This window comes from Psammomys obesus, unplaced genomic scaffold, assembly GCF_907164565.1.
Source record: "Psammomys obesus unplaced genomic scaffold, mPsaObe1.curated_primary_1811, whole genome shotgun sequence".
Classification (NCBI taxonomy): domain Eukaryota; kingdom Metazoa; phylum Chordata; class Mammalia; order Rodentia; family Muridae; genus Psammomys; species Psammomys obesus.
Genome location: NW_026594216.1, coordinates 2017028 through 2027391, shown reverse-complemented (window position 1 = coordinate 2027391; position 10364 = coordinate 2017028). Strand labels below are relative to the sequence as shown.

General features: G+C 44.9%; 1 protein-coding gene across 1 annotated transcript; it reads right to left on the bottom strand.

Moving 5' to 3' along the window:
- Positions 1 to 516: 516 nt before the first annotated feature.
- Positions 517 to 10087, bottom strand: Gnat2 (G protein subunit alpha transducin 2). Its single transcript, XM_055618097.1, has 8 exons — positions 9970 to 10087; positions 8259 to 8301; positions 7827 to 7968; positions 7043 to 7200; positions 5422 to 5550; positions 5082 to 5211; positions 3603 to 3756; positions 517 to 3005 (listed from the first exon to the last, which is right to left on the bottom strand). Exons 1-8 carry the CDS (start codon positions 10085 to 10087, stop codon positions 2815 to 2817), a joined length of 1065 nt encoding a protein of 354 aa, XP_055474072.1. The 3' UTR covers positions 517 to 2814.
- Positions 10088 to 10364: the final 277 nt, after the last annotated feature.

Here is a 10364-nt window from a genome sequence, read left to right as displayed (position 1 = left end):
TTGTATGCAAGGTAGAGTGTGTGAATTTGCAAGCCAGTTAAACATTAAAATGTCTGTCAGAAAACAGGAGGGGACCAAATGCAACTCTGGTTTTGGCTTGAGTTTTACGGTTCTGTGAGCAGTCCCCGTTGAATCGGCTCTTATACTAGAGGCAAGTTTTTTGTGACTATTAGTAGCGAAAGAAATAATAATAAGAAGCAAACTGCCTAGTACAATGCGGAAGGGGACCTCTCATGTGGAGCAAATAGGGTAACATTGTGGTCTGAATAGACAGTCATACTCTGGGTTCTGTTTTTCGAGACAGGCTCTCATGCTGTAGCCGTGGCTGACCTAGAACTCACAGAGGTCCGCTTATCTCTGCCTCCCAAGGACAGCTGGAATTAAAGCTGTGTGATACTACTCCTGGCCATACCTCAACTGCTGCTGCTGCTGCTGCTTCTCCTCTTTCCTCCTCCTCCTCCTTCCATGGCTGCTCACTCACAGTGCACATGCCTTCAGCTTGTGCACTTCCAGAATCTTCACATCATCTGTGACCGTCACTGCAACCACAGCTGTTTTGCTCTCTCGGCCAGCAAGCTTCATCTTTTGGATCATGTGTGTCGGGGACAGAGGTGGCCAGTTAGTGCAGCTCATAAATAACCTTTTCAGCACAACCTGATTAAAGGTGGAGTTGGTTCGTCTGGCCAGAAACCTGTACAGCTTAACTAGCAGCTGCAGGTAGATGTCGTGGCTCTTGTACTCCTTGTGCCAAACCTTCCAGTCCTTGTGGTGAATGTCAACCCCCATGATGGTACCTCCTGCTCAGCCAGGTCCAGAAAGCTACCTCAGCTTCATTAAGCTCCAGAATCTACACATAAAATTCTTTCATTTGCTTATTTCCTTTGAAATTCTGAATCTTATTTTATGCAATTTTAAAGCCTTCTGAGGGGCAGAGCCACTCTGCCCTTTTGGGTATTACCCTTTTTTGCAACTTATTTTGCCCAGGTGGAGTTTGTTTCTTCTTTTAGTTCTAGTAATTGTTAGTAGTCATACCTAGAGAAGTTCCTCTTCAGGTTCCTCTTCCAGAGGACCTGGGTTCTAAAAACCCAATTAGTGGCTCACAACCATGTGTAATTATATTTCCAAGGGTCTGACATTCTCTTCTGAACTCAGTGGGTACCTGTCATGCAAGTGATGCACAGACAAGACAAGAGCATTCTGAGATGTGTATGTTGGTGCATGTCTGAAGTCCTGGCTGATCACCAGACTGAGTCAGATGGATATCTTGAACTCACAAATACAAGAGCAGTTTTGGCAATACAACGAGACTCTAGCTCATAAAAACAGAAAAACCAAACAAAATATTAACCCAAAAACAGATCCATGGCCTTTATCCTGCTGGAGGGACCCGTGATCCAAGTCAGACTCTCAATACTGCATTAGAGTGAGTGGACTGGTGATGGCTGGGGCATGCCATTCAAAGTAGTCTTTGTGTTGCCCTTTTTTTGCAAGATGCCTTGCCCAGGTGGGGTTTATTAGTTTCTGTTTCTAGTTTTTGGTTTTGTTAGTAGCCATTCCTAGAGAAGTACCTATGGTAATTCTGGCAGGTTGGTGTGTGTGTGTGTCTCTGTGTGTTCATTTGTTCCTTCAGACTATTACATGAATTCTATTTCAGTGGTACAGATTGGTTCTTCAGTGGCTTTCAAGCTCATGAGGCTGGCTGGCTCTCTACTATTAATATTGCTAGAAGCAGCTAAGTGTGAATGGGAGTTTCTGGCAAGGAGCAGACTTTCATTTTAATTGACACTTTCTTTTATATACTAAAGCACGGATGCCAAGTTCTTTCCTCACTAGTAGTTGTAAATGCTAAATCTATACATGGCTTCACCACCTCCTGTCAAGATAAATGCAAGCTTCGTTTCCCTTCTGAGGAGTACGAAGGAATAATTTATCCCTGGTTTGTTTGGGGAGATGTTTGCAGCCAATCTCACAAGGACCCAGCTGCAAAATTTCCAGGGCCTTAAGCTCAGCAGTCCTTTTTGTTCCTGTGAAACATGGAACAGTTGGAATGAGAATTCAGATTGCTCAACTTGTTCAAACTCTGTGATACAGAAGTGGCAGCAGAAAAGGCCTAAGTGGGAGTGTGTTGATGTCCTCAAGTTCTGTCACACACTCTTGAAAGCCAAGCAGTCATTTAAAGAGAGAAAGGAAAGTGGGAACCCAGGGTAGGAGGGAGGGATAATTTGTTTTTAATAAAGGTGATAAATTCTGAATGAGTTTCTTAGGAACGAGCAGGCTCACATCTTCCGTCCTGTGATCCAGGTCTCTGAGCTGAGACATATACACTGCCAGTAAACACACAGGAACATGTCTAATTGTTAATGGTTCATCTCTCAGTGTAAGGAAGGTTTGCTGTTATGCTTTGAGAGAGACCATTCTAATAACCCAGTGTGGTGGTCTATCGGTTGCAGCCTTCATGGTGGCTTTCCATGGCCAGCCACAGCAGCTTTCATGTGCTTTCTCCTCTATTAGATTTGTGCTCTTCAGAATGACCCTGTAAAGTAGGTGGGGAAGCTAACCTTTATTATAGACGAGGGACTTTTGCTTAAAAGAAATGAAGCATTTCTATTTTTGTACTAAGCAGAACCAGTACTGGAACCTGGGCCTTAGGATCTCTGGCAATGTATTCTTTAAAGTGTACTAGCCATACTACTTGAAAAACAATTATAAGCATGCCTTCTATATCTCCAGCAGAATGGGCTTATATGTTCTGGTTCATGTTGACTAATTTTCTGCATGAAGTCTCAGACTCGAGGCTACCTGAGGAACTGAGCATTAAAAGAGCCCACAGTCCTTGAGGTTTTCTTTGATGATAATGTCTGTAACTGCATCAAACACAAATTTGACATTCTGTGTGTCTGTAGCACAGGTCATGTGACTGTAGATTTCTTTGACATCTTTTCTCATGTTGAGGTCAAGGAACTGGCTCTTGATATAATTCCCGGCATCCTCATAGGAGTTGTTTCCTGTTTTGTTTTGTTTTGTTAAAAAAAAAAAAAATAACATGGAATAAATTAACCTGTAATTGCCCTTCGGAGTATTTTGTTAGGCCAGTGCTCCTCAACCTGTGGGTTGTGACACCTTGGGGGTTTGCATATTAGATATTTACATTCTGATTCATGACACCTTGGGGGGTTGCAGATCAGATATTTACGTTCTGATTCATAACAGCAAAATTACAGTTACGAAGTAGCAATGAGATAATTTTTTTATGGTTGGGGTCATCATGAGGAACTATATTAGAAGATCACAGCATTAAGAAGGTTGGGAACCACTGTGTTAGACAAATATGGCCAGGGTCTGTCTGGGGGAGTGAGGCCTTTCATGCATGTAGGTGCTATTCCCTTGAGTGGAACAAGGACATGGAGGAAAGTGGTCTCTGTCTCCACTTTTGCTTTCTGGCAGGTATCCTTGGAACAGTTGGTGGCTCTGCTGTATCCATCTACTCTATTCCAGACACATCTGAACGTGAACCTTGAAACCATTCCTCCCTTAAGTTCCTTTGTGTGTTTTGGCCTATGGAATGAGACAGTCTCATCATCGTTACCCTCATCTGCACTTACCATCATACTCCGGAAAACAAATACTGAGGTGGACTTTCTTAATTTTTTCCTCAAAGAGGTCCTTCTTGTTGAGAAAGAGAACAATGGAAGTAGCCGCAAAGAACTTGTGGTTACAGATGCTGTTGAACAGATGCAGAGACTCATGCATGCGATTCTGGCGAGGAAGCAGTGCGATCAGATCAGCTCATGGGATGGATGTCTGTTTACTACTGTTCTGACCGAACAGACTAGTGCTCCAATATAAAGGGAAAGCAAGGGAACAGATCATAGGTTTTTAGTGAGGTGGGGCACAACTAAACATTTGGGTTCCTTCCATTTTCCTGTCATGTTAATAGTTTTGATTTGGGGGAGTTTATTAGCATCTCAGAGTCTCAATTTCCTTACAGTTATGAGAGCTAAATGAGAAAGAACATCCATCTGTGGTATCCATGGTAGTAGCCGACTATAGGAGACCTGAAGACTAGAATACCTAAATGTGGAGGTTGTTAGCTGCCTAAGTGCAGGGAGCATCTATAATGCTGCTGTTAGGCTGAAGCCAGGCCCAAATTAGCACTTTGTCACTTGCTTCTTCAAGGTGACTCTGCTAGGCTACTGTCAGGGGATCCCAAATTTCAGTTGGGGCATGACTGTGGCATGGAGTCTTTGGACCCTGGTGTCACAGGGAAGGGCTGGAGGATTTCCCAGTGCTATATCACCAATACTTAATCTTCTCTCATAGCTACTTTGAAAGATAAGGAGAGACCTGCTGTGTGTTTGCGGAGTCTAGAGTTCACCAGTGTCCAAGTCCACTGAGCATGTAGGGACCTGAAGGGTGCCACCAGCTGACTTGAATTCATTCTTGTCATCTAACCAGGGAAAACTAATTTGTAGCCTTTCCTCACTGGTAATGCTCCTGCTGTTGATACTTCAATACCTCCTAAACTCAGCATAAAATGGAAGAGATCTTGGAATGTGAATCATGCTATAAGACATTTTGGCTAAAAGGTACAGAATTCTCTACTATGAACCTCACCAGTTGAGGAGAAGAGAAGAGAACCAAAGCTGGAGTGACAGGATAGAAGCTGTGTTTTCAGTTGGGCAGCTGGCCAATATGGAATAAATGTTTATGTGAAATGAGTGTTCTCACATCTTTGACTTCTTTATCTCAAACTCAAGAAAAGGGAACTGGCATAAAGATAGCCATTGAAAGTCCTCCTTGCACTCCCTGTTTCATCTCTCTGTGTCCACTTCGCATCATTTCCTCTTGTTTTGTGATAGCCTATAATATGTGGGTTTCTGATCTCAGACCAAACTCAAGTTCAGTAAATTGAAGCTTTGCAGTACTAACCTAAAACCTGCAGCAGAAAAAGGGTTTTTTTGGAGTTATTGATAAACATGAGACAGATTCCTCTGCTAGGAGATATCCAGGCTGTCAGGATTAGCCAGGTGGGGCAGTGGAAGGACAAGGTTCCCACTGAAGCTGGTGTAAAGGTCACTCACCACTTCATCGTCTTCCACCAGCACCATGTCATAGGCACTGAGAGCAGCACAGAAAATGATGCAGGTGACTCCCTCAAAGCAGTGGATCCATTTCTTCCTCTCTGACCTCTGTCCTCCCACATCAAACATCCTAAGGGAAGATGAGGGTGTGTGCAGCATGTGACTCACTTGCCTTTGCTATTCACCCTGAGAGAGAGTTGGCCACTTGGGGCCAGTTAGTAGCAAAATCAGAAATAGGAGAGCCAGGAGGAGGCGGAGGACAGTAATTGAGATTGGGCTTCAGCAAAGGCCAAGAAACATGCTGTGAGACCTGAGACGCCCCAGGGAACCCATTGCTGACCTGAAATTCAAATCTTTAACAGAAAACTTGGTCTCGATGATGCCCGTGGTTTTGACCCTAGATCGAAGCACATCCTGCTCGTTAGGGAGGTAGTCAGGGTCTGTAATCCGGTCCAGCTGGTTCAGGTAGCTATCAAAAAAAGTGGCATCGGTGATGTTACAGTCTCTAAAGTCAAGACTAAGGGAGGCAAAGGGTCTCCTGGTAAGTCACACAGCTGATACAGGGGCAGAAGCAGGATTGGCGGCCACGGCACTCAGTCCAGGTTCTGCGAAGGCTGTGCGCCTAGGGGAGGAGAGAGCTGGGGCCACACCCATATGAGGCAAGTGTTCTGTCCCCCTGACTAAGCCTTTCTAGACCTTTGAGACTTAAGTATGTGCCCAAAGTTCCATCAATAGACAGGAAATAGACTGAAAGAGACTTTGAACACACGAACCATGAAGGCAATGTGTGGACCTGATCTCCTGAGTCAAACTGGGGAATGTGAACACATTTCGATATTTGGATACTAAGAAATTACTAGATATTTAGGTGTAATGATATGATTTCTTCTGTACATTTTAAATATATAAGGGAATTCTCAGGGTGAAGTGAAAGCTACAGAGTCCTTTAGAGCAGTCTAGTGGGAGGGCTGTCAAGTGAACTAGAAACAGCCATGAATCAACTGCCAACTAATGGTTCACTCTATTTCACTTTTGTATGTTTGGAAGTTTCCATGAGAACATGAGAAAGTACAAAGGGTAGAAAGAGGGCAGATGTGAATAAAATGACTTAGTATGGAAAGGGAAGGAAAAGTGGCATGAATGTCTCATGTATTTTCACATTTAAATTCTCATTAAATCTTAGAAGACTTGAGATTCATGTCCCCTCTTTACAGTTAAAGGAAAAGTTTGAGAGACACAGACATGAGGGCTGAGTTTCAGACCAGCTTTGGCCACAAAGGAAGGCCCTGTCACATCTCAAAACAAGAAAGCCCCTGGCATACTATGAAACCTCAGCTTTGCAGTCATGCAAACCTGGATTCAAGGGCAGCTGCCTTTGCCAAGTTAACTGACATCAGTGAACTGCAGGTTTCCTAGTAGAAAGTGGAGCTGATGTGCCTTGACAGCTCATGTACAAACAAGTGAAGGGCCCTGAGGTACAGCGTATGTCACGCACCTAGCAAGGAACAACAGAAACTTAGTAAGGTAGGACTGCAGAAACTAAGTGATAATGTTATTTCAAGATGAGGTGATAGGGGAGTAAACATGGGCCTGTTTGGTCCCATAGCTCTTGCCCAGTTCTGATACTGTACTGTTGCGGGTGTGGATAACTCTGTCCCTTATCTTTTTGGAACCAGCTTTGCCAAGCAGTTTGTCTCTTAGTGTCTGACCATCTTTTTTTGGTTTGCCTCTTTGAGATAGGGCCCAGGACTGCTAAGCAGAGCCCCTGTTTTGAATGTTGTATCTTCAGCTGCATAGGCCACAAGGAGCCATTGTAAAGGGATACAGAATAGTGGGAACTGACGGATCTCCCCGTGGGCTTCAGTTCAGTGTGTGGGTCTGCAGCTTGGAAGTGCTTGGAACTTAAGGCTGGGAGAGGTCTCCCCTGAGCATCATCCCCCTCCTCTTCCCCAGAGCCTTACTAAGATGCCGAGTCATTGAGCTGGAACTCTGCAGCCCTGTCAAAGCAGGCTTGAACTCCACCGTCCTTCCACAACTTTCTGATGACCTCTACCAGTTCAGGAGGCATGGTCCCCTCCTCAGTGGAGTCAGCCAGGTTGTTGAGCTGCCGACCAGCATCCTGTGTAATCCAGAAATCTGGTTGAGAATGAGCTAGGAGTAGGTGAGTAGCTTTCCAGGAGGTTTCTGGGAACTTACTGAATGCAAAATAGTTTGCATTGCTCCCAAAGCCTCTGGCAGTACAGTCTCAATGAAGGTGCAGTTTAAGTAAACATGCTAATTTACTTTGAGCCTGCTCTCCAGGTGTAGCCAGCCATGAGGTGCCTAGAGGATAGTCCTAGGTGCTTCCTTCAGGTTTTAGATTAGGCTTCAGATTAGGCTGAAAGTGGATGGCTAGAAGATAATAGGTCCTGTGCTGCAGGGACTGGAAATTTAAAAGCTACACTGGCCCTAAAATACACAATCCAAGAAAAAGCTAGCATATTAGCTCATAAAATTCTCATGGCTAGGGCAAGAAGCTCAAGGAGAGAATTTAAGTGATAAAATGAAAAAAGGAAAAAGATGCTGAGTGTCAGTTTTGTAAGCATTTGTTATAAAAGTAGGGGTTTCTTACTCTTGTAGGACTAGGATGATTTGAAGCTTAACAGATGCAATTTGAGTTACACAGAACGTTTTCTTACTCGACTTCCCTTGCGGTTGGTCTCTGGTCCTGCTTCCTCCCCCAACCAAATAACACCAATCACCTACCACACAACTTGGTTCAGCATAGTCAATGCCTAGTGTGGACATGGCTCTGATGATAGCCAGGATGGACTGCAACACGTTCCCATAGATGACAGACTTGAACTCAAGGCATTCTTCGGGTGAGTAGCCATCTTGGTGAATGATCCTTCAAGGAACAGACACTAAACTTTTAGCTGGACCCGAGGAACGAGAGCTAAAGGATTGGGACTCCAGGTTGGGGATATAAGGGTCATAGGAAGCCACCTGTATTCCTACTGCTCCTGTATTTCTGTTACAGTTCCCAAGTGCAGGGTGAGGGGAGGGACATTGGAGATCAGGTCCTTTAGTTCAGGGTTCCTTTGAGCTGAGTAGTACCCTTCTGCTCAATACCAACGCTGGCTCCACTGATCCCCCCCACCACCACCTCAGTCATCCTGGAGTTGTGTTTTTACTCACTTCATCTGTTTGACAATAGTGCTCTTTCCTGACTCTCCAGCACCTAGAAGGGAAATATTCACACTGTCAGTTCTCCCCAATGATCCAGAAGATAGTATGTGAACAGCGCTTTCTAGGATACTTAATTGGGAGACAACTTGAGCTCAAGCCGTTCAGGATGTAGAGCAATTTCTCCCTATTAGCATTATTTACATGGAGGAGGGATTTGGGGGGGGGGGTTGAAACAAGATTTCTCTGTGTAGCCCTGGCTGTCCCAGAACTCATTCTGTAGCTCATGCTGGCCTCAAACTCAGAGGGATTTTCTTTTTTTATGGCTGCCCAATGCATTGTAAAATGTTTAGAACTGTGCCTGGTCTCTACACACTAGAGGCCACCAGCATCCCACTCTTTGTGACAAACAAGTCTCTCCCTAGTGGGAGTCTTCCCAATTGGGAGCCACTGATCGACTCATAGACGTTCCTTTAAAATAGCCACACTGCCTATTTTTGACTGGGCAAGTAGGTGGGTAGGATTGGAAAGAGCGGGACCTCTTCGTTGAAATGCTGTTTTTCCCTACAATCTTGATGGTGTCTGTTATTGGCTCAAACATTCTAATGTCCTTATTCAAGCTGTGCTCTTGCCCATCAAGATCTCACGTTCCTTTAGACCTCTCTACTGTCCTGATCCCTCAATCTCCTCCTACCTTACCTGTCCTTGCTTTCTCTAAGCTGCTTACCATGTAACTAGAAAATCTGTTTAGGCTTAAAAGATCTCCCTTCTCTGTCGTCTCTGCTTCCTGTGTGTAACTCTTGGATTCCTTGGAGCCTGAGCCTAGCTTACAAATAGGCCCCGTTAGTGTGTCCTTAGGCTTTACTGCTCCAATCCCTATGTCCTCAATGGAAACCCATCCCGGGCAGCCAGCCTTCTGCTGCATAGAGCCAGCGATCCCACTTCAGTAGTACCATGGGTATTTTTGTTTCTTGTGTTTTTCATAAGCCAGGTATCAGTTTCTTATCTTCTATTTGAAGCCATGATCATTTTCCCTGGCTGACCCACTGAGATGCTTTTATCATCTCTGTGCCAACCGGTGAACTGCTTGGAGCGGGATCAAGTCGATGAACCTTCCAGATGCTAGGAGCTTTAGAGCAGTTATGTAATAGAAAGCCAGGAGGATGTGTCCATTGTTAAAAACTCCTCCTTCCCTATGTCCCTTCCCTGCCTACCAGGTTCCTCTGTGTAGGGAGGAACTTTGAAAGCAAGGAGAAGGATCCCATCTACTTGGCAAAACCCAGTAGGCTTATCTTTGAGACTGTGTGTTGGGGTTGGGGTGGCGGTACCTTATGAATCCATTGGTGGGAGACATCCCTGTTTACTTACTCTGTGGCACAGTCATCTTGGTGTGTGCCTGGATGGCCAGGGTTTTTGGTAGTGTTGAACCAAAAGAAGGTGTTGTTGCAGTTGGGTAGCTGAGCCCTGTCCTTTCACTACTTATAGTTCAAGGAAAAGTGAGAGTTCTGTAGCTCTGGCACTTTGGGTCTCCTTGTGGTTAATATGTGCAGCTCCATATTAACTTAGCTCCAAGCTTTGCTTGCTTTCTTAGCTTGAGGCTGGACCAGGATGAAAAGAACACACCTGGCCCTCCCCTGTTGGTCAGACCTCCACCATCCCTCCAGGAAAGCAAAAAGAAGTGTTAATCTTCCCCTGTGTCAGTTCATCTGCTCCTGTCACTCACCAAGCAACAGCAGCTTGACAGTCTTGGCTTCCTTGTCGGCATCCTCCTGCAGCTTCTTTTCCAGCTCCTTGGACCTCTTGGCAAGTTCTTTGTCCTCAGCACTGATTCCACTCCCCATCACTGCTGTCTCCTCAGAGAAGGACCACTTTCTCCGGCTCTTAAAATTTTCCTATAAGGTTCCTGTCTGAGACAGAGAAAAAGAAAAATAGATTGGGACAGAGGAACATTCTCTTGCTCCCATAAAAGCTGGGTGAGAGTGCGGACTGCTCCTGCGCCCTGCCTACCTTGGCTTTCGACTCTTATTCCAGCTGGAGAGAGACTTCTTAATCTAGGGATTGCCCCCTTTATGTCCAGCAATATGACAGATCAAGCCAATTAAAAGCTTTGCCAGTCAG

Bases quoted from the DNA above. Each gene is read 5' to 3' on its own strand.
- Gnat2 (XM_055618097.1), bottom strand. From the start codon at position 10,087: ATGGGGAGTGGAATCAGTGCTGAGGACAAAGAACTTGCCAAGAGGTCC. The intron at 8,302-9,969 runs GTGAGTGACAGG...TTTCCCTTCTAG, and splicing joins TGTCAAGCTGCTGTTGCTTG to GTGCTGGAGAGTCAGGAAAG. The intron at 5,212-5,421 runs GTCAGCAATGGG...ATCTTCCCTTAG, and splicing joins GTTAAAGATTTGAATTTCAG to GATGTTTGATGTGGGAGGAC.